Below are 26193 nucleotides of genomic sequence, written 5' to 3'. Positions count from 1 at the left end.
TGCAACTCACTTTCCTGTTTGTTTGTCCTCTCCAGTTCACTGCAAAGGTGGCAAAGATGTCATCCCTATCTTTTCCCACTCAGGCTGAGGGCAGGGGTGCAGATTCATCCTACCAAAGCTAACATTTGATTTAAGGTGCCTGAATTAAGAGCCTGGTCCAGTGTATTCAGCACAGAGACAACCTTCTCCCAAGGGCTGCTCAAATGGCGGCTCAGTCCTTGCTGTCTGAGCCTTGTGTTTCTGCAGATTTTCTTTGGACAGAGGTGTCTTTTTGTGCCTGTATTTTTCTTGGTTGCTTGCTGAGCTGTTGGTTGGCTGGTTGTGTCTCATTTTGCACCTACACTTTCATACATATCTTCAACTAATGATGTCTCAGCCCATGGCTGGAGGGTATTCTTATGGCAGTTTGTACGTGTGGGAAGATGCAAACTATAAAGAAACAAAAGAGGCTTTTGGCAATGTGATGCTTAAGTTGGGAGTCATTCAAACTTTGTCAAGGAGTCGGGATTTTTAAAGTATATACATTGACATGGGGGAAAGGGAGAAGAAAGCGAAGGGTATAATTTTGCAGACTAATTTAACTTTCATGAACAACTTCTTCCCTCCAAACTTCTAACGCTCAGTTCCCTTACTTTTACTTCATCGCGATGACCTAATTCCTGGGGTGAACCCACAGAATAATTGCACTTCCAAGACAGAAATAGAGGACACACATACGTGGGATTCATCAGAAGTTTTGGTGGATCCACAGCAAGCAAAATAATAGTGTTTTAAGTGGAAATGTGTTTGTGTGTTGCTGTTTGTACAGCACAGGCCTCACCAGCAGGGCTGGGGGAGAGGAAGCATATTTCCTGCCTCGCAAAAAGTGTCGAGATTGCTTTTTCTGGCTGTGGTACCTCAGGGTAGACGTGAGGCTTTTCATACGTTCATCAGGAGGTAGGGAGAGAGCTGGAGGGACCCAGCCCAGAGGAGCCTGGAGTCTTGTAGTCAGTGTGCCAGCCTCCACTTGCCCCTTTTCCTGGGGTCATTCCCCACTCTACTGACACAGCTGGATAGTGAATCAGTGACGAAAAGGGCTTTCCGCTTGCAATTAGGTCACTCACCTGGAAAATAGGAAACTGAAGTTTGTTTTCTAATATAGGCCGGGCCAGAGGGGCTTGATCCAGACCCTCCTGCCTGCTGGGAGACGGGGGGGTGTTCTGGGGCAGGACTCCCTCTCATTGCAAATTTTGCTCTACCTAGAGCGTGCTTTATGGGGCTTTTAAAGAAGCGCTGATTTAAAAAAGAAGAGCTATGAAAAAAATGAAATCTTTCCAAAATTTTGTCTAACTACTGCTAAAACATGTAGGAAAAAACACACCAACAGCTCAGGGTGCACGTTGTTGCAGTAGGGAATCTACCCCGCAACAGAGGTGCAAGTAGCTACCTGAGGTTTCCCCTGGGAAAAGTGGGGAGTTACCGGAAAGCAGGGACCTTGCTGTGTAAATCACTGTTCACTTTGTCGTATCACTGGACACTTGTTCAACACGCAGCCAAGTTGGAACACCTGCTGGAAAAATTAAATGCTCAGCAAAGGATTGCACCTGAAACATCTAGTCTGTCTGCAGCTACTCAGAGTGACAAGCAGATTTTTCCACAGAGACACTGAAAGGCTGAGGTTTGCCAGGGAGCTGATAGGAGAAGCACATGTGGAAGAGCTTCCCGTCTCAGTCTGTCTGTGCTTGGCGTTGCTTGGCATCCTGCTTCTCAAGGACAGCTGGATGTCAGCCTGGTCATCAAGTCACGTAATATCCAGACTCAATCACACGTTTCCCAGCACCTCGTGCCTATGGTCAGGTCAGGTCTGATGACCAACACTGATTCTGCTGGTAATTACAGACATGGCATGAAAACATTGAGCATAATATCCTGTCTACCACAATGTTCCTTCTGTCTGGAAAGAAGGTTTGCATTGTAGAGTACTTAAGAAAAACAGCAGAAAGATATAATTGCTGATGAGTTTACTCAAAGCTCTGACTGCCATCACCATTAGTTTTCCTCACCACGGAAATAATATTTTTAGCTGAGGAAGGAGAAAATATCCTACAGTGTGTCTAATCTAATTTTAGAATCTTTTTACTTACTCTCTTTTTAACACTATGCAAGAGGTTGGTGAGCTCTGATGCTGTCCCATACTTATCCTTCTAATGCCTGAGTGCAGTATAAGTCTTTTCCAAGTAATGGAGGCTAGAGAGGAAACCACTGTACAGATTGGTTTTATTTTCAAGCATGATTTCCTCGAGCCCAGTGGGCTGCTGCATAGCAGTGTTTGGTGCACTATGCTAAGCATGTGCATACATCCCTGCAGGATCAGGTCAGCTCTATTTGAAAGCGCAGCAAACAGAGTCCTAGAAAAGTTATACTATGTGCTTTTTCTGTGCAGGTAGGAAATCAAGGGAAAAGAGTGTGCAAAATATTTTATATCTGGGATATAATATTACTGGTTTATGCCCTTAAGGCACTATTTCTATTGTCAGCAAGAAAAATTGCTGTTTTGTGAGCAGGATAGTTGATATTCAAGCATTTCCCAGCTTGGTAGCAATATAGAAGCACTATACTTTATTTCACTTTTGTTTACAATAATGTATAATTTTTTGCACTAAAGATAGTGTGCTGACTTCCTGCAGTAATGTGAAAGAGTATATTTTCGTCTCATTCTTCACTCTGTACAGAATAATTGGATTTATTTTAGCTCCACGGCACAAAACAATGTGTACCACTTTATTAACTGGACACAATGAAACATGGCTTATTTTCTACCCCACTAGAGCTGGAGTCAAACCAAAGCCCTTAACACAAACAGCCCAGAAAAGTGGAGATGCTTGTATTAAAGTCCAATACGGTTTCAAAGCAGCCAGCTTTCATTAAACCAAAACGTTGCGTTTCATCAGTCACTCCCTACTTCAACAATGTCTGCCAGATGCTGTTATTTTCCTGTCTATGATCCACTTTTTGGGTGTGAAATGTTTCCATTTCCCCCTGGAAAAAGGAGAGGTGGGAGGCAGAGAAAAGAGGGGGAGGTATTCTGCTCCTCTCTGGGAGAAAGGGCTCCACTTAATTAAACTCCCCCTATACATGCCACCCAAATACACCCTGCTGATTTTGGATAGAAAACTTACGGATAATGCACATGAAAACCTGTGGTGTTTGTGCTCAGGTCTGCCTCTAGCTGGGATGCTCAGCAGCCATGAGCCAATGTGTCTCCCATCAGACACCTGATCCCCCAAGCTCAAATCTTTTGCAGGTATCAGTACCTCCCAATGCTCCAAATAGTCATATTTGTGAGCAAATGAGAGCAAGCACAGAAGAGTGTACTCATCCTGTGAATTGATGAAAAGAGAAGAAAAATGTCCATTAATGCATTCCAGTAGTGTTTACTTGTAAAAAGGCATTGGGTACCCACAGGAATTTCCGTAGCTTCAGCTGGCAGAATGAGAGCAATGATGCCTTTCCTCAGCCTCTGTTTTACCTGTTTCTCCCCCTCCTAATCTGAAGAGTATCTAGTGACACTTACAAACTAGGTTAAAATTAAGGCAATGGGAGACCTGTTTCTTTTTCTGCACTTGGAGACATCCCAGTGCATTGGTGCTGTTGTCTGCATGGCGCCAGCCATGGTGAAACAAGGACCAAGCAACCATTCCCAGTGAAAACCCAATGTATGCAAAACTAGGGGCTGCCAGAGCGCTTTGTTCTTGTCATCTCCACATCCAGAGCCCCAACCAGATGGCTGCAGGCCAAGCTGAGTGCTCTGCAGTCTCTTAAAGTCTATAAAACTGCGTTTCCCTCCCATTAAGAAGGAAAGTACTTTCATGTTGCGTTGCTGTAAAAGTATCGGAAAAGCTAATGTTTTCTCTGCACTCCTTGTTTAATACTCAGTGTAAAAAAGTCTGCCTGACCTCACCAAGGCAGTATTTGAAAGGGATAAAAGAAGAAAAGTCCAAAAGCCCCCAAACCCCGAGGTTTGGCCAGGCAGGCTGGATGTCCTACTCCGTTGTCGGACCCTGCAACCCACGGGGAAAAAATGCTGCCCTTTTCTTTTCTCTGCTAGTACCTGCAAATTGATGCTTGTCAAAACCCATGTGGAGGGAACAAGACAGTGGTACCATTTCACGGCAAGCCAGCTCTCTCTGGGGGCTGTAGGACAGGGTCTTCTTCGTTCAACAGCTGAATGTTTGATTGACTTCCATAAAGTACTGTCTGATCTGCAGACGTGGCAGATCCTTGTGGCCAAACCGCTGGCTCAGCAGAGCTGCACCGGTTCCCAAGGCCCTTCCTGCCACTCTTCTTCATCCTGCAACATGCTGCTGTCCTGGACAGGGGAAGCCTGGGCTTGTGGTCACCACACTGAGTTGGGAGGCCAGTGTCTACCACAGGGTCACTGACCAGCCACGGGCAAGTCACCTCATTTCTCTGTCATTCAGTTTTCCACCTGTGAAACAGGGATAATAATAGTCCTGGGCTTTACCAGGCTGAACTGAGGATAACTTGCCTGCTCTTTAAGCAAGGTGTTTAGAAGGTAACTTCAAAGTAAAGCTAATAAACATAAAAATGCAAGTCACAGCTCTGCCTGTGCGTTTATAGTGGCTTGGGAAACTCATTTATATTTGTTAGATTTTTCTGACACAGTTCTTCACTTCCCTGCTGCAGACCCTCATGCAAAACAGGTTCTGCGTTTCTACCTGCAGCAGTCAGCAAGGGTGACTTGGTGGGAAGAGCCACTTTTGGAGCTACATCTTGAGGTGACAGTAGTGCCTGGCATTGATTCTAAGCAGCTCTGTCCAAAAATGAAAATATATGGACAAAAACAACAACAGAGTTCCCCTAAGCAGGAACCTGTTGGCACTGATCTTTCATATCTGAATGCAATGGCATGGGTGGAATTTCCACAAGCCCTAGGGATGAGACAGATCTTGAGTGTGCTGATGCACCAGTGGTGCCCCCAGGCTACAGAGAAGACCCTGTCCAACAGGTGGCTAGCTGACCCCTTCAGTGCCCAAATTCAGCAGGGCTGGGCTGGGGGCACCAGGAGTTTCACTCTGTGGTTGAGCAGCACAGAGACGGGCAGAGATGCTTCCATCAGCCCAGACAGAGCTGGCCTGGGAACAGGGTGCCCTGCAGTGACCTCGGGAGGATGCTGTGCCTGGGTTAATGTGCCCTGCTCGCCGCCTGCTCTTTGGTTTGTTGAGAGCGAGCTCGGGTTTGCCTGCCCTGCCCAGCGTCGTGTGCCAGATCGACACAAACTTAGTGCCTGAGCTGGTTTCAAAGCAGGAATGTTAATCCTGCCCCAACAGCCTTAATGTGGCCCTTGTCCTGTTGGATTCAGGAGGAACTCCATGCGAGGTTGTAAGCACATAGGCTTGTGCTGCTGGGATGCTTGGTTTCACACCGGGCAGGCATAACTCCAGGTGCAAGGAGGGCAGCACCAGGGAGGTAGGAGGAGAAGGCAGGGTAGCAGGGGTCAAGTTTGGTGCTGATGCACTCCCTTGAAAGAAGATGATGTTTGGGCGGAATTTGAAATTAGGAATAAATTACACAGGGGGGAAGGATTGGGAAGGATTTGGAAGGATCTGGCTCTTGGCTCTGCAAGCCCGGGTTCAGCCTGCTGAAGTTTAAAATAATCCAAATGTATGAGGTATTTTACACTTCATGTATGACTCTGCGTGTTTGCGTTCAAGCCCAGGGTCAGGAGCCCAAGGCTTGAGGCAGAACCCAGCTTTGCATTGCTGATAGATGAAGTGTTTGCTCTTGACCAACCAGAATGTCAGATAAAAGTCTTTTTCATATTTCTTCACTTCTCCCTTCCTTTTTTTTCCTTTTTTTTCCTTTTTTTTTTCTTTTTGGAAGCCCTAATGGGTCTCTTTAATGATGAAACCGCTGCTATATAATACATCTTTTTATATTTTAATTCCCTCCCCCCCCTTGGGATAACTCACAGCGCAGTGTGGAATCCGAGACAGTTGAAGCTGTGCCAAAGGGCCTGGCAGCAGGAAGAAACGCAAGCCACTGCGATTTGGAACCATAATACAAGTTATAAAATTTAATTTTAGAAATGCAGCTACTGGGAATGCTTTTAAATGTGCATTTTCCTTTCAGTGCATAAAATGGTCCTGTGTCTCGATTGAGCTGCTCAGGCAGCGTGAAAGAGCGCTCTGTAGAGTAAGGGGCATACAGATCTCTCCAGTGATCTGTTGCTGCTTACTCACCAATACTCAAGATTGGAAGCTGCATGTTCATGGATGTTGGTGAATGTTTATGTATTAAACACTATGGGGATGTGTGGAACAGGGCACGGTGGATTATTTTAGGGATTTTGTGGCAGCCTCTTTCACTGCTGTAGCCGTGTGTTGTTGAGAGAGGATTCAACATAGGAACAGCACTGGTCATGTCCTTGTGGGGGGAATGGAGATACAAGGAAAACTACAGGAGGCAACTCTTCGTGTCAAGAAAATGAAAATTGGGAGCAGATAGACAGTAAACTATGGCATTCAGCAAAAAACAAGCATGATGCCACCTTCTTCAAGGGAACAAGGAGAAAAAAAGGTGTTTGATCTATGGGCTAGAGATCTGACATGGAATTCCTGTCAGGGTAACAGTGCTCTATGGGAGGAAGGGGAGGGGAGACAAGACGCCCTTCTTGCATGCTCTGTGTGCTGTCTTTGTGGTTACAGGTTGACACACGAAAGATCCCAGTACAGACAGCAGCCACAGGCAACAGTTAGAAATGCATTACCTTAGTCCTTGCACACTGCTCACTGCGGCTAACTAAGGCTTGTCTAGAAACCAGCCCTGCCCATGATGGGATGTCTCTGCCTTTCCAGCTGAACCTGGACATGCCCTGATGTTGCACTGGAGCTGGGCCTTTCCAGTGCCTTCTCTGTTCCTTACCAGCCTCAAAGGGCCACAGCACCGAAGCTTCATGGGGACCATGCTCCAGGGGAGTGCTCTAACTGCTGTATGGCCATGACCAAGTCTGCTGTGCACTGGCCAGTGCTGTAATGTCAGTATCTACACTCATTATAGTTAGGTATCTGGTGGGACCTCACGTTTCTGAAGCTCCCGATGCCACTAAGAGAAACTTCATTACTCCAGTTTCAATTCTGCTAGCTTCTGGTGTTTCTTTCCTATTTCTGTCTGTAAATCCATTGCAAAAGGATCAAAAGCATGGACTTGTTCTGATTTGTTATTGTATAGCCCCACAGTACTTAGTTAATTATGGTACCTTATGACAATCTGGGACTGAATTTTTAGAGGAGTTATTCCAGTGCAGGTTTAGCAGAGGGGCCACTCAATGTTTCCTCCTTTTATGCATCCCCACAGACAGTCCTCCCTTTAGAAACACCTCTCCCAGTGTGAGGTGTAAGAAGGCACTGCAATTTTCAGTGGGTCTGGTCCTTCACACTAGACCCCACAATACAGTAACAATGCATGACTTGCTTGTGTCACCTGTTCTTGCAGAGAGGTGGTTTCAGTTTGATTTCAGATGGCCAGTTAGGTACGTCACCAGTGGATGAGGGGTATGAAAAAAAAAAAACCAAAACGAAACAACAGACAACATAAATTAAGAAAATATAAAAAAAGAAATAAAATAAGTCAACAGACCTCATGTGTCAGTGAGATTTTCTGATCTTTTTCCCCCCCCTCCCACAATAGGACATCGTCAGAAAATAGATGATCAGACAAAGCCCGGGAGCTTGTCCTTTTCAGAGCGCCTGAGTGAACTGGAGCAGTTGCGTCGTACGGCCATGAGGGTCAGCCCACACCACCCAGCCCCCACACCCAACCCACGAGCCTCCTTGAACCACACCACTGCTTTTAACCCTCAGCCTCAGAGTCAGATTCAGGGTAAGTACCTGAAATCCTCACCCCGCTCGCCCATCTCCACCCCACCAGCCTGTGGAGCATGGGGGCTCGCTGCCCCCCAGCCCCTCAATCTCTGCTAGACTCCCCTTGGCCACCTTTAATGAGTGAAAGCCTTTAACAAGTGAAAGGAGGGGCTTCCTAACATACGTCTGTGTTTCTAAAGACCTGACAGATTTTAAGGGGTCCATACTGCCTCATCTTCCTCGTGTCGGTACAGCTCATGGTGTTCATTAACCTCACCTGTGCTAGAACCATAATAACTTGAAAGCTGTTGTTTTCTTGCAAAGATGCATCATGCCAGGTCTTCTTCTATGCGTAGGTGTATTTCCTGATGGGTATTTATCATTCACATTGTGTGCTTGAATGGGAGAAATACTGTCAATGCCTTGCTTTGACCTTTCCCAGGAAGTCAGCAGCAAAGAAGGCTTTGCAAAGTGCTTTGTCCCCTGAAGACAACCTCTTAGTGCTAAGACTTTAATACTGGCAGTCAGGTTTGAGTGTATTTCTGTAACTGATGTTATTTGAATGATAACATGCAGAACAGTGATTCAGGAGTCATTTCCTCCAAGGCTCAGGCTCGGATGATGTGAATGAAACCAAGATTTCTAGCTTGAAATCTTTCCTGCCACCACTAGAGCTGAGTCTGGCCCTCCTAAAACCTATTCTGTCCCTAAGATCAGATAAAACTCAGTGAGCAATGAATCAGGTCACTAAACCATCAGCTGATACGTGTCCTGCAAAAAAAACCATCAAAATGCAGCTTCATAGTGAGTTGTAACTAAAGGGAGGATGCGGAACAGTATTGGTTTTAGTGAACACGGTTCCTATTGGAGTTTTCCTCTGTTCTTCCAACTGGAATGAAATGGCCTCAATTGAGGTTCTCTGCTGGGGTTTTGGGGAGAAATAGTTACTGCAAATCAGAATAAGTTCTTTTTTTAGCATTTATTTTCAAAACCAGGGTACTCTTTATTGCATGCAGAAAAGGTTATCCATTACTTAAGGCAAACACTTGTTACATCCTATTATTCGCAGGGCTGGGAAGGACCTAGGCTCAAGTGGAATCTGCTGCAAGTGTGCTGCTGACTTTGCTGTGAGCAGAAGCAGGCGTTTTTGAACAGTATGGGAAATAAATCAACATGTTGTCATGTGCTGTAATGTAGACAGAGGTGGGCAAAAAAGACAGCTGGAAGGACCACCCAGCTCCTTCCCCCTCCAGATCCATGCCAGGTCAGGTCAGGTGAAGGATCCAGTCCCCTCACTTAGTGTTGTGATTTGCAGAGCAAACCATGCTGGGCTTCTGCTGTGCACAGCTCTGTTTCTGTAAGAGAAAGCACACATATTATTATGGCTACTCAGCAGCCAGTGGCTATGTGGGTGGAGGTATCCATCGCAGACGTGCATTCTTCAGCTTCTTGGGAACACTATATGCTTAGCACAGTATCAGGTTTAACATCCAGTATCCCTCTCCCCTGGTTCCCTGTGAAAGTACCTCGCTCGTACAACTTCAGAGCAATAGGCTTTTCACGCTCGGACATGGATTCAGCTGCTCTCTCCAGAAATAGTTTCAGTACAGTGCTCTGATTTGCTCTTTGCAAAACAGATTTTAATGTGTTTCACCTGTGGACGTAGCTCAGAAAATGATAGTGATCGTACTGCTGGTGTTCCCTCATTGATATCCTCCTCTTCAGGCTGCTTTCTCCTGGTTCCCCTTTCCCTCAGCCTCTGAAACGTGCACATTATCCATTGAGCAACTTGTTGAGGCTTGCAGTCGCTATCAGTAAAATAAGCCCCAAACTGAATCCTCCCTCATTTGGGACTGTCTTTGCTGCAGACGCCTTTTAATTTCTAGGGCTTGTCTTTTCAGGGTCACGCTATCACAGTCGGGAAAAGGGCTAGGCTCAGACCATCATTTTTAACTCAGTGTTTAAAGTATGATCAGTTTTCGGGATGATCTCCTGTGTGAACTCTAGGGAGCTGGGATATTCCTTTTGAGTTTTTTTGTTTTTAATAAGCAGTGTTACATTTCAGAACACAGGCCTCTAAAAACAAAACACTTCTGGCCTGCTCCATAGCTTGCTATACCTATCCACACATCTTTGCATCCTGGAACACTTGTGTGGAAACTCACTGAGGAGAGCACAGAGTGCTTTTTATATAGGCGTAAAATGAGGCATCAAACCCCATGTGTTGCCATCTTCCAAGTAGTAGCATAAAACTTTGCTTTAATTCACACCAGTATGAATCACAGACTACTCCTCTATTCATCCAAGTCCAATTATCTTTTTTGAAAAAGCAAAACTAACTCAAAATAGACATCTCAGACTAGTTCTTGGATTTAAAGGGGCAGGTTGCCATGCCACTAAACCACTGTTTATTTGTTGAGGTTTTCATCTATAAAAGGATTGAGGTTAATTTTAACTTCCTATTCTACCAAGTCTTGAATAAGAGCATAAAGCTGCTTGTGTCACGGATACAAGTCCAAGCAAGTTAAGAGACCATAAATTGCTATAATCGAGTTTTATGCTTCTTTCATATCACAAGGGGGGAGAAAGTACACCTGTTCATTTAAAAGATCTAACCATAACCAATTCACAGACCAAAGGAGAACAGAGGGGGAGAAAAAGCTTCCACCACATCACACATGGTTTAAGTTGAAATATTACTCTGTGCCAGTACCAAGCATGTAATGTCAAAGGATTTGACCCACCAAGTGAGGGTATTCAGTTAAAGCTCCAAACCTGACCAGTGCTGCAACCTTAATTCACCCCTTCCTTTGTACAGAGGGGAAAAGAAAACAGAGACATGTGAGCTGCTCTGAGGTGTTGTTTAGCAAAGTTTAAGCAAACCCCTTGATGAGCATTTAAGTTTATATAGAGAAGAGCCATAAATCTGTCTGTGTATCATGGTTGAGTTTCTTCTAACACCAGCCTGAATCAGATACTAAAGACACAATTACTAATTCTACAGTGGTTACTGTTAACCAGAGTAGGTAGATCTGTAATTCAAGAGTTTTACATAAATAGGAATTTATAGGCTTCCTTTAGAATACTGTTTTTTTTCAGGGCCAATAAAAATATGTTAAACACGTAAGTCATGGGGACAAGAAGGTGTTCTTTTGGAAGCATTGAGTTCATAAATTGCATAATAAACTTCCAACTAGTGGGTTTAGGAATGCCATGCAAAAACGTGTGCAATTAAATAGCTTCATTTCCCCCCCCCAAAATTAGCCCAAACAATGTTTCCAACTGGTGACTTATTAATTACCCATAGGTTAAAAAAATAAATGAAATAAAGCTATTTCTCCTCTCTCAGAAGAACAGACAATCATTGTGATCACTTTGTGCTACACGCTTCTGGTTCTTTTTATGCTTTTATTGCCTTAAAAATACCTGAGTTAGCTCGCTTGCATTTTTTTTTTCCTTTTTAGATTTTGAAACCTTATATGTTAAGTTTCGGCTGGGACCACACTTTTATGACCAAGCCTAAAATCCCTGGAAACAAGAGGTTGTAATAAAATTGCTGACAGATCTTTAAGCGAAGCAGCAGAATTAGCACCGATAGCAAAGCAAGAGACATCATTTAAAGATCAGCTCTTTGAATTTGCATGAAACGTAACGACTGAGAGATTACTCTGTTACAAGCCAGCCTTTTGTCTTCCTCTAGGTGCACTATGCTTTGTTTAAGAGACATTTCAAGGTCCTTGCTATCGTAATCTTGTTCCACCAAAACCAGCCCAAGTTTATCAGGGCTCCCATGAGCAGGTGAAACACAGGAGTGGAGTCAAGGGCGGCATTTAAGCCTGGGGAATTAAAATGGCTTGGTTCTGACTACAGAGGTATCCTGCCTTGATTCATAATATTCCCACTTCTAAATCAGCTCAATAGGCCATAGGTTAATGGAGTTAGAAGTGTTCACAGAGCAGCATTTCAGAGCAGGCTTCAACAGGCTGCCTCCATGTTTTGCTGCTGCAAAATGTAGTTTTCAGGTGCTTTTTGAGAATCTGGATTGATGTGCCTGTAATTCCCTGCCAAAAGAGCTAAACATGCGCTGAAGATCAGGGACCTGCCAACTCTTTCTGTTGTTCAGTGCTCAATGCCAATATGTTTATGTTCCCTTTGGACACGTCTGCATCTCCCCGTCTTTCTGTATCCCAGCATGCTTGCAGAGCAAGTACATGGGGCTTTAACAGCGTATCATCCCGTTTCCACTTGATTAACCACCTGACCTTTCTGTCCCAAAATACGCTCCCTGGCGTGTCAAGCAAGTGCTGCCTGAGTCTGGCACCCTTCCTATCGGCGCCGCTCCCGCCTTCCCCTGGCTGGCGGAGCAGCAAGGGGAGAGTCGCGTCAGCACATCAGCAGGGAGTGGAGGCAGCGTAGGCAGTGCGGGCAGTGCGAGCAGTGCAAGCAGCGTGGGCAGTGTGGGCAGCAGGGGCAGTGTGGGCAGCAGGTACATCATTTCCAGTCAGCTCAGCCCGCGCTGCCAAGCTCTGCTGCTTCTCCTGGATGCACAGATCCTGCCTCCCCAGTCCTGCTTGCTGTTTCCCGACCAAGGGACTACTTGCACATGTTTTGCTGGCAGCTGGGGGAGATCCCTTTTGATGGAGATCCCCTCCATCTCCCCCCTCCTACGGTGGGCAGCCTACCCAGTGAATGTGTGCTGGGAGAGATATGCTTTTTCTTCTTTCCTCTCCTCTCAATGCCAGTAGCCACCAAACAGCTTTTTCATAAGGAGAAAAGGAAGGAGTTGAAGCCACGCCAGTGATGTGGACCCAGAGCTCAAGTGCCACAATCACCGGGAGGTCGCATGAAGTTTGTTGAAGTAGTGATGTTTGCAAACCAAATCTGTTTAGCTGGAAGGGTTCCAACTGGCTCTATCAAAAAGGAAATTTTATAGAGAGAAATATCTTTCTACTGAAAGTACAGTATGTTTCTTTGATTCACAGATAATACTTTTATATAAAGCCATAAGTAACCTCGGCAGTTTTTCTTTTTAAGGGGTATGGTGTCATTATCAGCAGACTCACCCTGCTGTCTATTTATCGTGTCATAAACCAGCTTGCATCTGAAAAGATAAGCACAAAAGCATGTGAACCATATTAAAATACACAAAATAATTCTTCATTCAGTCTAATAAAGTCCACTCTGGATAAAAATCCCTCCCCTTTCACACCCCCTACTAACAAATTTATATAAACCTCCTATTTAAGGCTGTCTGAATCCCTCCTGCAGCTCTGCAGGCACAGATGGTCCCATTTTTATCCAGAGTTTCTCATATTGACCACACTGGAGCATGTCTTAGGAAGTTTGCTCTAAAGCATAAACTAAAAGGAAGCAGCAGAAATATGACTCTTGCCAACCGCAGAAGCACAAAAGTAAGTTGTCTAGCATTTCTGGCCAAGTGAGACTTCTTGTTTTGCTGTGAAACTAACACCTTCCATATGTGTATCTTGGAGAATGTTTGTGAGGTTATAGTATATACAGAATATATTGTATAGACTGGAAAATATCGGTCTGGTAGACTTATACACAGGACATGCATAATACAACTAAATAACCCACAGCTTCATAGTGTCCATTTTTTCTTGGCTCCAGCCCTCAACATCATTTTTTACACAGTCATTTCATCCCACATGGAAATAGGCTCCTTACAGCAAGAGGCATGTCTTCCATTTGGTTTGTAAAGTTTGTAATACCATTTGAGTCCTCTCCAAATAGTAATTTTGACAGGGATGAAATTCTGTGACACATTATCTCTGCCAAGACTTTGCTTATCTGCAGGGCTGGCTCTGCTGAGACACACGAGAGAGCTGGTGATACCCAGCAGCAGCCCAGGAATGAGAGCGGTCACAGGGAATTCCCACTGCTTAGACTTAGAAATCTCCTCTCTTCCCTTCTCCCCTCCCAGAAGTGGGCCACCAGTTTTGCCATTTTGGGATTCTGTAGGTGTGATACTGCATTAATAGCAGTATAGAAAGTTTTAGACAAATTTCATCCGAGGTCCAGATGAAGTAATGATCATCCAGTGTTCAAGAAAAATTTAACTGGAGTGGCAGTGCGTGCAAAGGGGGCTGTTAGTATGACCAGAGGAATAATGACCTTCCTTTAAAGAAGAGCTTAGCAGAGCTGAGTTTTTTCAGTGTGCCAAAACAGAGCCTGAGCGGGAAGATAATTACAGTCAATAAACACAGCAGAGAGGTTCAACATCAGGAAGGGAGGAGGACTATTTGTGCTGAAGGACAGTTAGCTTGAGAACAAGTGGTTATTCTGTAAACTGCCTGACAGTGAATTTAGGCTGGAAATTAGAAGATGGTTCCTAGGTATCAGAGAAGCCCTGGCAGCCTTCCAGGGTGCTATCAGAGACACAAAGACGCAATATAAAACAGATCTTGCTATGTTATGCAAGTGCAGCACACAAGATGTGGCTCAGCTGCAGGACCCAGGAGATGCTCTCTGGGCTCGTATTTTCTTCCATTCAATCAATTCTCTGCACCTGTGGCTTTAGTGAGGCAAAACAAGAGACGTGTCATTCTCTGGGACAGGCAGGAGGACACTCAGGGATCTTCTCAACTCTTTCCTCTGTTGGATCCCAGTGACAAGGTAAAACCTTTGCCTGCAAACCCCCAGTGCACCCATGTGGACCTCCAGTTTTCAGCAGTTCTCTCTATAAATCCCACCTGGGATGCAAGTTCAGTCTGTACAACACCAGCATCGGAGACCTCATGCTTTGCCTGCTATAGGGAAGACTTCTCCCATCTGAGGGTGGCAGAAATCTGTCCTGCTGCCCCCTCCACGCACATTGAGGATTCATCCCCTTCAGCCACAGATTTGTGTCTCCTCTGTCTGTTCCCACTTGGGGCAGAGCGAGGTGAGGAAGCCAGTTCCTCAACACCTGCCCAACTGCAGGGAGCACACCCAGCTCCGGGGCATAAGCCTTGCTCAAGAGCCTCCCATGTCTCCTCACATTCAGCTCTAGAAAAAAAAGAAAGGGCTTGAAATTGTTCAGCTTTTTCATCAGCTGAAGGTACTAATGGAAAGAGTTATGCAATGGTGTTTAATCCAGAAGATTTCCAAGTGTCGATATATTTGAAAGATACCAATCTTCATATTCCAGTTGCCTGGCACTTCCTGAGGTTAAAAAAGCAGTAGATAAGGGAACAAATATGTTTTTAGTCCCCAGGAAACATCTCCACTTACACAGACTTTATTCTGCTTTTTATTCCCCTTTTGTCCTCCCCGCACAGCATCCTAAAGGATGACTTTAAGTAAAGACAAGGAAATCTCAGTTTTAAAGCAGCAATCGAGAAGTTTAGAGATCTGTATTTCATTCTAAGTTTTGTCAAAGTCATTCTTTTGGCAAGTTATTTAGATCTTGATTTTTTGCAGAGCAGTTAGGAAAACTTAGCACACCAGAAAGGTGTCTTAGCAAGATCTGTGATAGCGCCCAACCACCTAAGCCATGAAGAAATCGGTGACAGCTATGTAGATGCCCTTGGAAATCCTTCTCACTGTCTAGCTGAAACTTTCGGCAGCTATAAAATTTGGCAGCTCGTGCCCAGACACTGTTTTATTTTTCATTAATCAGTCCATGTCTTTTACCACATGAGAACAACACTGAGGTGATGGATGCTGCGAAGAGAAGCAGAGCTTGCAGGTAGGGACAAGTATCCCCTGTTCAGTTTTTGACTTGCACAGCAATCCTCTCTGGTTTGTTTTGTTTTTGTCATCTTCCACTCAGTATGCCAAAGTCCCTTCTCCGTTATGTCATTGCAAAAGTGGAGCTGCTCTCTAATCCAATGCAGGAATCCTGTGCCTGTGCTGATGCTGTCAGTCTCATGTTAGTGCTCTCAGCTGCCACTGTGATCGCTGGAGAAGAGAGTGATTTACTCAGCCTCACTTCTCGGTCCTTCAGCTCTCTCATGGTAGAGGAGTGCTGGAGTAACCCCTCCAAGGTGGGCCATCTGCCTGCTCTTCTCCTCATTTCTGGGGCAACTGAGAAGGCTCAGCATCATTCAGGATGGGAGCTTAAATGCTTTCTACCTCAAGGCACATCTCTATCTGTATTGAGATTAGTTGTGTCACTGGGCTTTCTAACTTTTCCATGGGAGCACCTTATTCTGGTTCACCAGGTATCTTGCCTGCTGCTAGATCTCATGTATGACATGTATGCTGTAGATGGCTAAAGCAAATATCCCTGCCGGCCTGAGAGGCAGGTGCTTCCACTGTCCTGAACTTTGGATGGCAACACATGGTCATGTGTTTGATAGCATTTTGGTATTTGAGGCAGCTACTTCTTGGTTTGGGGGTTATTCCTCGCTGGCCCTTGAACAATGTTCTCAGCCTTTGAATAGCCCAATTGTGAGGAAGATTGAAAGTGCTGATTGCAAAACTCCAGTAACTAGAATCCCTCTCAGTTCTTTACTGACAAATCCAGTTTCTTTCCATAGCATTCTCCTCTTTAATCCTCTCTTGGCAGAACATGACATGTTTTGATACCATAGCTCAAGTTACCTTCCATGGTAAATAAAACAAACAAAAAATAAATAAGAGCTCCTTACCCTAAAAACAAACACCCACTGAAACCAGCTTATTATTCAGCAGATGCTGCCCACATGCCAGAAGACACCACTTTGGTTTTGTAATTGAATATATTCTTTTCCCTCAAATACTGAACTGAGCCTCTCCAAACTGGACATGCTGAGGGGTTAGAGCAGACTGACCACAGACACCCATACTATTTGCCATCTAGAAAACAAAGAAGGAGAAACAAGACTAGCACATAAGTTAGTACTCAAATGCTTGTTGCTGAGGTGAAAGCCCCACTTCACCATACAGAGCCTTCACAGTCTGAGTTGGTGTGGACAGCTGGATTTGGATGGAGTGAAATCAACCCCTCTAGCTCTGCTGGAGGCTCAGCAACTGCCCATGCTCATAGCAGCCAAGAGGTTTTTCAGTCAGGAGGACCAGCACGTGGATAAATCCTGCTTTCTTAAGCAGCCCAATTTATCTGAGGGGCAGGGGGCTCCTTTCGAAGCATCAAGTGCAGGCATGCCCTCGTCTTTTCCACTGCCATGCCTTTAACAAGATGTTGCATCAAGCAGATCTTCTCTAATGATCCCACGTGGTTAGAGGGTTCACAGGGCTCCTTTTACATAATTAAGTACACAGTACACCCTTAGCAAACTTATAAATAAGTTTTCCCTGTGTATTCAGTATATGATGACCCCAGCAAATGGAGGTTGTTCACATGCAAAGAACAATGGGCTTGGATGTGCTCAGTAACGCAATCAGTTATGTGGAGAAGTACACATTATATAGTCAAATAGATGATCATCTCCATCTGATCATTTTCATTCTATTTATACAGCTCTTCTCTTAAAAGCATTGAAAAACAAAAGCATATGATAGAGATCTATTAAAAACTTGTGCGTTTGTTGTCAGGGTCAGCTTGATCTTCAACAAAAAATAGCCAGGTCTGTTTCAGAGTTTCACTTGGTTTATTTGCGTTGGGCAAGATACTCAGTTCAAGATCAGTGATTCCGAGAGCTTCCATGATCTGGTGCTCAACTCCAGTCCCTTTCAGGGAGCCTGGATATCTCCAAAAAGAGATGTTTTGAATGCCTTTGATTAGGTACCCAAAACTGGAACTGGATCACTAGACACATTTCAGAATATAAACCATTGTAGTCTGCATCCTTTGTGGTTTTAAACTGTTACAATTATCAGAGCATTTAGGTATGACCTGGCCAGTTCAGGTCCCTTTAGCTTCTCACAGATCAAATTCAGGTGATCGTTAACACCAAAAAAACATGCAACCAAGATTCTTTTGCACAGGTAAAAGCTATATATATTCAGTGCTTTATTCATTGATAAGTTTCCACTATGCAGAGAAGTTGCTGTAAACTGCTATATCCTTTAGCATGTGGGAAAGGCCACATTTTGTCAGAAGCTATTCTTTGTTTTATTAGCGTGGAGGTGAGTTACAGCTAGCTAAGCAAGTGTGGCATTTATGATGATTTCAGTCCTCATTGCATAATACTACTGAAGTATATTTGGTTTTAAAAATCCCAAGTCCAAACGATGATCATCATTCTGCAGTAAAGAATATGAATAACTGCTCAAAAGAGTAGCCTCTTTGATATCCTTCAGACCTATATATACAAGAGCAATTTTACATGCAAAACCAGTTGCAAATTTGAACCCGTTACTGATTAGTTCATGGGGGAAGGTATTTACCAGAAAGCAGTGCTGCTCTGACATACATTATAAAATGAACACTTTTGTTAACTTTGAAAGGAACCATGCAGAAGGGAAGGAGACATTTCAAGCGAGTGTAAACCGAGATTGCCAGCTAACACTCACCTAGATAGCAATGGATCAGTAGTGTATTGTCATTTTTACCCCTCCTCTGCAAACACCTTTTTCTAAAGCTCTCTTTCAGCTTCCTTCAGCTTTTAAGCATACACATGGGTGTTTGTGCCAGGCACTTGTGCTGATGGCACTCCCTGGCCTCCACCCTTGTGAGCACTCTTCCATTGCCAAGCCAGCAGATATACCCCACAGGTGGATGTGGCAGGGGATAAACTGCCTGGGACCCACAGGAGTCAGCCCTGTCCCAGGGAAGCCTCTTGCAGGTCACCCTCTTCTCAGAAAGGGATTGCAAGGTCTAGCTATCAGTGTTGTGAATTGCAAGAGCCCCATGTGCACCCTGGGGACTGAGGAGCTGGAGAAGAGCTTTCAGCTGGGATCAGCTAAAACTGAGCTGTTGGGGCACAGGGAGAAACAAGGAGGAGTGGGGTTTGCCAGGTGCCTCGGCTGCAGCGGAGGGCCTGACCATCACCAGCACATCTGTGGGTCACCCTTGGGTGATTGAGCCGGAGGTGGCAGGGTGCCACATGGGATCTCTCCATGCACGTGCCTGAGCTCTGGGGAGGAGCAGGAGGCCACCCGCACTGCCCTGTTTTACCCTCACTGGGGTGACTAACGCGGACAGATGTAGAGCAGGGAGTAGGTTGAAGCAGGTGAAAGAAGTGAAGGCAGAGAGGAGAGTGCAAAACCAGGTTTTCCTGGAAAAGTGAAGGAAATGTATCCATGGATTAAAAAAAAAAAAAAAGAACTAAAGAAAGAAAGGAAGAAAAAACAGCTGTGCTAATTCTTGTGCTTGTTTGATCATGTTCAGAGCCTCCTAAACTCCCATGGAAGGGAACGGTTTTGTTTCGTGAGGGTGGTGCATATTGAGTGTGTGTCCATGTGATTTTTGTATTTGTACATTAAACATTTCCCCAAGATGTAATTCCTTCCCTCCTGCACTTCGAATAAAGTGACTTTACAAGAAGGACTGCCTCCAAACAGCAAGCAAAGGAAGGCTGTTGGGGCAAGATAGGGCAAATGTAAATGTGTCTGAGCCAGCTGCTCCACCCAGCCTCTCATCTTTATATGAAAAAGAAAAAAAGTGTTTCCAATAACTGAAACAGGCAAGGTCTGATTTGCACAGACGGTCTGCAGGCATCTGCCCAAGAAGCTGACGGTTGGCTGGTACATCCTCATCTGATTTATGTTGTGTGTGTGTTAAGCCTTAAATTGTTGAGTCTCTGGCTGGCTGCAGTGGTATTACTGGATGGTTGGTGTATGTTTTCAGCTCACAGAGCTGGCTCTGATACTGGGGTTGTTGGCGCTGAATCAATTCCAATCTCACACCTGTCTGAGACAATGAAGGCCTTGTTGCACACATCTCCACCAAGGGCTGTCATACAACTTATTTTTCACATTTGAAGAAGAAGGAAAAAAAAAATAAAGGGAGGACTGAGGAAAGGCTGTCTCCTCACAAGACACGTTCCCCGTGCTTGGGTACAGCATGCCCCTCTTTTCTTTATGGGGAAATAAAGTTATAGAACAAAGCCTATAGAGAGCCTATGGAAAGTATAGCTTAATCCCAGCATCTAAATGTGACTAAGGCTTGGTCTCCAGGGTCTTATTTGTAGGACCATGCCTGGTAGATGAGGCATGGGAGATAGGCACCTAGTTTGTGGCAGTCTTACTGGAAATCTTACTTCCAGGCGGGTTAGCACTATTGATACCTTCTTATCAGTATGCCTATCACCTGTGCCACTAACCCAGCATTTTGGGGCCATTTCTTGAGATCTCAGATGTTGTGAAAGATGCTGGGCTCAGATGCTAGTGTGGCTGAGATCCTCTGAAGTAGCTCAGCTTGGGTGGAAGATCAGCCTACCTCCAGACACCATTCAGTTCCAAGGTGAAGGCAGGAATCTGACCTTTTTCTTGATCATCCATCTTTGCCCTTGCAGTCTCCCTTCATCCACTCTTCCTCCTCCAGTTCTGCTGCACAGATGTTTTAAATGTGCACCTGTGTGGAAACTGTAATGTTTTAGAACCTTTTCCTACCCGTTCTGCTGTGCCCTGCTTCCCACTGAGAGCTGGTGGCAGAGGGAAGCAGGGGCTGCAGGCCTGTCTTATGCAGGCTTTCCTTCCACTTGTTGTGTTAATGGCATTTTTTCCCCAGCTCAGCCAGGAGGCACGTGGCCCTCCTACCTGTTTGCCATGTATCAGCCAAGGCTCATGGAGCCTCTGGAGCGAGCAGAACTGCTGCGGCGCTGTTTGTGACTGAGTCCATGGATCCAAGTGAGAGGCAGGTTGCGCAGTTCAGCAGCTTTCCCATGTCCTTTTTCTTAGCTTTTCAGCATGATCTCATCCATTTTTGCCAGCACCATCACTGGTTGTGGATCGCCAGGCTGTGCAAGTGGGAGCGGGTAAATGGAAGGCTGGGTTGTGTTCTTGTTCCTCTTCATCTCAACTCTTACTGCATCCTCCGTTCTTTGCCCCAAAACATCTTTCAAGGAGGAAAGTAGGAAGGAAAACAGGAGCGTGTTTGGCACTGCAACCCTGCTCCAATGTGGTGAGTTTCGAAAGGTGCAGAATTAGACCAAAGGCTCTTCAGCCAACGTAAGCTGGTCTTGCTCTACCAACTATGCCAGCTGAGGATCTGCCCTTCTGCCTTGTTGGGGTGGTCGTCAGCATAAAAATAAATGATTAACTATGTAATGAGTGAATATAAAGACAGATGGTAAAGTATTCTTCTGTTGGTACTTGCATGCCTTTGTTTAAGAATACAGAAAAAGGCCCTGCGGTGATGAAATGCAGACGGGAGCGTGATGTTATCTTGCACCTATAAACCTTGCTCTGAGTCCACTGGTGGCCACTATCCAGAACTGCTGAGTTCAGACACACTGGCTTGTACTAAGTAGAAATGGCGCTTTCAGTCTTCAGTAAACAGCATTTTTGCCGCAGGGCCCAAATCCTTCAAACATTTGCCTAGGTAATTGTCTGTTTTTGCCTTCTAGTGTCTCATCATCAGCTTATCTTTAAACTCAGACTGTCTAAATGAGCATGTGAGGATGGGGGGAAGAGCTGCTGGAGAGCAGGGGAATAAACCATTTCATACTTAATTCACTGGCAGGAGAGCCTAATGTGAGTGAAGCTAAGCGATCATTTTAGGATCACGGTGGGGAAAAAATGAGTAATAAAGCATATTAATTTAAACAGATTAAAGAGCTGCACAAATAAATGAAGGGTTTTTTTGTTTTGCTTCTCTGGCAGCCCCCAAATATCAACAACTGCAAAACAACAACAACACATATGCATACCTCTGGTTGAATTTCAATGAATTGTCTCAAAATGTTGCCAATTTTTAAAACTCTGAAAATGTAGACATAAAAAATACTTCAATTAGGGCAATTTCTGAAAGTTTTTCTCCCTGACCAAGCCAACAACCTATAACCTACAAAGTACCTTGTTTCTCGCCCTCCCATTGGCTTTCTATGTAAACGCCTTGTTTGGTCTTACTTAAATAATTATTCAGTATTTGCTTACGCATCACAATTATGTTTAGCTTTGAGATAGTTTCTTAAATGGGAAAAAGTTCCTTTTGCTTATAATGATGACCTGTGATCTTACTCGCCACGCCGCGGTTGTCTCAAACTGCTCAGTTCAGCACATTTCACTGAGTTTAGCTGTCTTTAGCTAAGTTTCCAAAAAGTTTTTGATGTGTCAGTGTTTCACAGGTTCATAACTGCTAACAGGGATCAACAACTTTACATGGTATTTCTGAGCAGGCAGGCTAGTCACAGGGGGTAATTTGAAAAGAGGTTATAGCAAGTTAGACTTTTCAAGCCGTTCAGAAGTGTTTAGTGCATTAAAGGTTCATTTTTGAGGTTGTCTTTTGTATAAAACACCACACGTTTCCTATTCCAAGAAAAAATCTTCCTCAGCCTGGCAGCACAACAGCTGTTTGTTGGTTAATACTGGGAATTACTCTATTTCTTCCACAACGGGACATTTTGCAACATTTGACATGTGTTGACACTTCTTTTCTATACCGGATTACAACTTTCCTTCAACACTGTTATTCCTCACTCCACCCATTCTGGTAACACCTGCCTGCACACAAACCAGAAATCATGATTGGGGTGTAGGTTCACGAAGTCTGGGGCTGCAGTGCAGTTTCCAGGCAGCCTGGTTGCACCCAGAAGGGACCAGGAGAAGGGGCAGGGAGGTGTGCAGGAGTTGGGGCATCAGCAGGTGCCCCCCTGGTCTCCTCCAGGCATCAGTACCCTGATGGGCGGCACATCCTCCTTGTTTGGGGCAGACCCCTCCCTGAGCAGCCTGATGGAGAGCATGTGTCCAGGTCATTGCTGGCTGAGTCCTGCATGCTCAAAGCCCTGTGCCTGCTTATTCAGGGGTCTCATTTTTGGCATCATTCTTCAGACGTACTACACATCTGTGTATTGATTTTGCTGAGCTTCTGCTTGGTTACTTCAGTAGCCCTAAGAAGAGAAGCACTTTTAACTTCAAGGCTCATGATGCCTCTATCTTTTGTCCTTCATATTTAGATCTGGCTTGCTCTGAAATAAATCAGTGTAATATTTAAATACAGCCAGCAGAGTGAATGTGCAAGCTTACTGAGACCTAGCGCATGTCTTGAGCATTCCTGCTTCTGTAACTGTGGCAAAAGGTTGAACAAGGATATCAGTCTTTACCTGCCTTTTAACCCTTCTTTCCTGGCTGTACTCCTCCAGCCTTTCTGGTTCGGGGGGAGTCAGGAGAGACGTCCTGCTGCCACCCGCCAGGGCCATAGGTCGTGTGGAATCGGTGATGGCCACAGCGCGGCAGGATGCTGCATTCCTTGGCTACACAGCAAGTGCCAAAGGATTTTGTAAAGGAAGCAAAGCATTTCTTAAATGGTATTTTAAATGTATTTCTGGGCTGAATGCTCCTGACAACCCAGTGAGTTGGGGCTTTCAGCACATACTTCTGGGCTTGACTCATTTTCCATTTCGGTTTTGCAGATCTCCTCAAAACCAGCCTGACAGTTTAGAGGAGCAGATCATTTAATAGAGTTTTCAACAAGTCTGTTTTAGTTCAGTACTATAATGAGCAACAGTTTCCTAGTTACCTCCTTTTTAAAAATACCCGTGCATCATTCTAAGTCAAACTGACTTCACAAATACATGTTCACATGAAGAAGACCGAAGACCTTACTTCACCTTGTAAATCAAAGCTGCACTCTGGAGGGAGGTTTCATACCAGTGGGCTCAGTATCATTTTTCTCAAGGTGACCTCAGTTGTTAAAGTATGAAGGTTGCATTTGATATGTCACTTACTTTCTCTAGGTCAATAAAATGAACCAGTGTGTCTTTAGATCATCAGAGATCTGCTTATTACTAAAAGGTGTTTTAATCCTGATTTGTGTTGGGATTTAAAAGAATCCAAGCAGATTTCATTTGCCATCCTGAATAAGGGTTTGTAGGGTGATACTCTGCTGTGTGTGCAGAGTGCCCCTGGATGAATTCTACTTTATTAGTTTATAGGCTTTTTTCTGAGCACTTGGGATGAGATCATGAAAGTGTAAATGGCTGTTATCTTCAAAGGCCTCTTTTATACTGACAAAACTTCACCTTACCCACTCGTATTAATAATCTATTGCAAACCTAATTAGTTCACATCAAGGTCAGTGTTTTGTGGTGGATAAAATGACGGTAAGCTCCAGAGAGTGAGTTTTTTCTTCCACTGCTTTCGTGTTGAAAAAAAGGAGGAAGCACTGAAAGTGTAAAAGAAGAGATTGATAAGGACTTTTTGTTTATCTGTAGGCTAAAGAACTTTAATATGGAGTAATTAGTTACCATCATCATGAGCAGCCTGCAAGATACCTTAGGGCACACTGCAGTCATCCCTTGTCACTGTGTCTAGCAGTGGACTGCAGAGACTTTCTCATTCAACTCAGCTCTTTTCTTTTGGTTTTCTGGTGGCAATAATCCATCCAGGGAACTTCCAGCCTCATGTCTAACTATCCTGAAACACAGACACAAAGCTAGGTTTCACCGTGACATGAACACATGGCTGTCTTCTTGAGCATCCTAAGGCAGAATCCCACTCAGGCAATGGCTGAGCACCAGGGTGTTGGAACTAGATGATCTTAAGGTCCTTTCCAGCCCTAACTATTCTATGATTCTATGATTTGACGATCAGCAATGCCCTCCCAGGACCAGCAGGGTCAGGTATACAGGCATGAAGGGTACTGCCCTCGAAAGGAAGGTGCAGCTAATCTTGTGTTTGCAAACTCAATGTGACTTCCAGCTCCTGGCCCAGGAGATATCTCTCCACTTCCTTTGGTCTTGCTCCAACCCATGAAAGAGAAACTTCGGAGGTGTAAATACGCTGTGATTCATTTCGCCTAACTTTAGACATCCATGTTTTGTGTGTCTCTGACATAGTCATCTGGTATCTTTGCAGCTGGGGAGAGAAACAGCTGTTCATTGGGTGTGATTCACCCTCCTGGCTTGGCTTAGATGTCTCCCTTAGGATGAAATTACTTGCACCTCACAAGAGTCTGTTTTACCCTGCTGGCTATAAAGTCTAGAGTCTAGACAGGTAGCTCAGAGGTAGACACCTACATTGTAGATCTCTCAGGTAGGATGAATCCTTCCCCAAGAGCCAGGACACCAGGAGTCAGCATTATACTTTTTACACAATTAACAGCCTAGCTCTGTCTGTGTTTTCAGGGCACGATATACCTGTCCAAAGCAGGCTGAAAGCAGCCACTCACCAGCAGTGAGATGGGCTAATTGACCTGCTTCTCAGTGAGCATTGTACCCCACCTGAGCCCAACGTTGCAGATAGACTGCTTTCAGGATGTGAGCTAACTAGCACGAAGTAGATACCTTCCCCTCAAGCTGTTTTTATGGGTGAACTTTCCCTGCCGGGGTGACATCAGGTAATTCGCATGTGCTCTGACTCAGCCAGGTGCTGAGCTGTGCCCCAAGTGCTCTGCTGAACTGAAGCTTTGCTTTCTGCATCAGTTCTCCGCCTGCTAAAATGAGGATTGCAATCATACCCTTCCTCTGGGGGCAGTGTGAGGATCAAGGAATGAATTACCTGGGAGGCGTTCACCTACCTACAGTGGTTCAGGGAAAGGTAAAGAGGAGGGTAGTACCTGGGACCTGGAGCAGCAGAAGGGAGAAGCTGAGGAAGGGACAAGTGGGACAGAAACAGAGGTGCTCCACTGTCCTGCAGGGTTTGTCATACTGCCTACTGTGGCAGTAGGGCAGGGGAAGGTGCCACAGTCCCCATGTGATTCCCCTCCAGCCTCAGGGTGGATGTGATTTCTAGGTGTGGATTTACTGAGAAGGAAAAGGGAGCAGGAACTCCTCAGCAGGTTCCACCCCATAGTCCCTGTACAGGTCACCACAGATCAATACGCTGTCCCAGCAGCAGCACGCTACCTGCTCTCTCCCTAGTACCGCTGAAGCTAATGGAAACTACAGAACCATGCAGCAAGCTGACAAGTGTATGTGCATGCACACTTGTATATGTGCATGTACATACGTGTATGTGCTTGTACTGGCATCCTTCCACCCAAGCAACAGAGCTTTCTGCACTGTGCCACCCCCCAGGCTGGGCACAACGGGACAAAAAGTGAAGTCTGCTCACCGCCAACATCTCTGTGATATCTGTTCCTGATTTCCTCACTGTTTCAGTCTGTGCTTTAGCAGTACACTTGGAGATAGGAGAGAACACCACAGCGACATTGAGTCTGGTGGCATGTCTCCGCCGGGGGAGCCAAAAGAGTGGAAAGTCAAGGTTGAATTCTTTTACTTCATTCCTTGTTGATGCGGAGAGGGAGGGAAGAGGAGGACGGGTGGTGGAACGGAGTCTCCCTCTTGAACAAATAGCTGCAGCTCTCCGGGGTGACTCATACCTCTGAAGACAAAGAACAATGCAT

At 45.0% G+C, this 26193-nt stretch overlaps 1 protein-coding gene across 3 annotated transcripts in view; it reads left to right on the top strand.

Annotated features, from left to right (window-relative positions):
- The window catches only part of RUNX1 (RUNX family transcription factor 1), a 168356-nt gene that overhangs the window by 126896 nt on the left and 15267 nt on the right, over positions 1–26193 (top strand). For 2 of the 3 annotated variants that reach the window (XM_061359090.1, XM_061359089.1), the window contains one exon: positions 7690–7881. The exons of the other annotated variant lie outside the window; for it this stretch is intronic. In XM_061359090.1, the coding sequence (XP_061215074.1) occupies positions 7690–7881 (192 nt within the window). The remainder of the gene's footprint in view (positions 1–7689; positions 7882–26193) is intronic. 3 annotated transcript variants of the gene reach the window in all.

The sequence above is a fragment of the Neopsephotus bourkii genome, unplaced genomic scaffold, assembly GCF_033783945.1.
Source record: "Neopsephotus bourkii isolate Nb327-2 ecotype Australia unplaced genomic scaffold, CSIRO-AGI_Nbou_v1 NB_962, whole genome shotgun sequence".
NCBI lineage: Eukaryota > Metazoa > Chordata > Aves > Psittaciformes > Psittacidae > Neopsephotus > Neopsephotus bourkii.
Note: the sequence above shows the minus strand (reverse complement) of the source record. Positions and strands in the feature narration are given on the sequence as shown.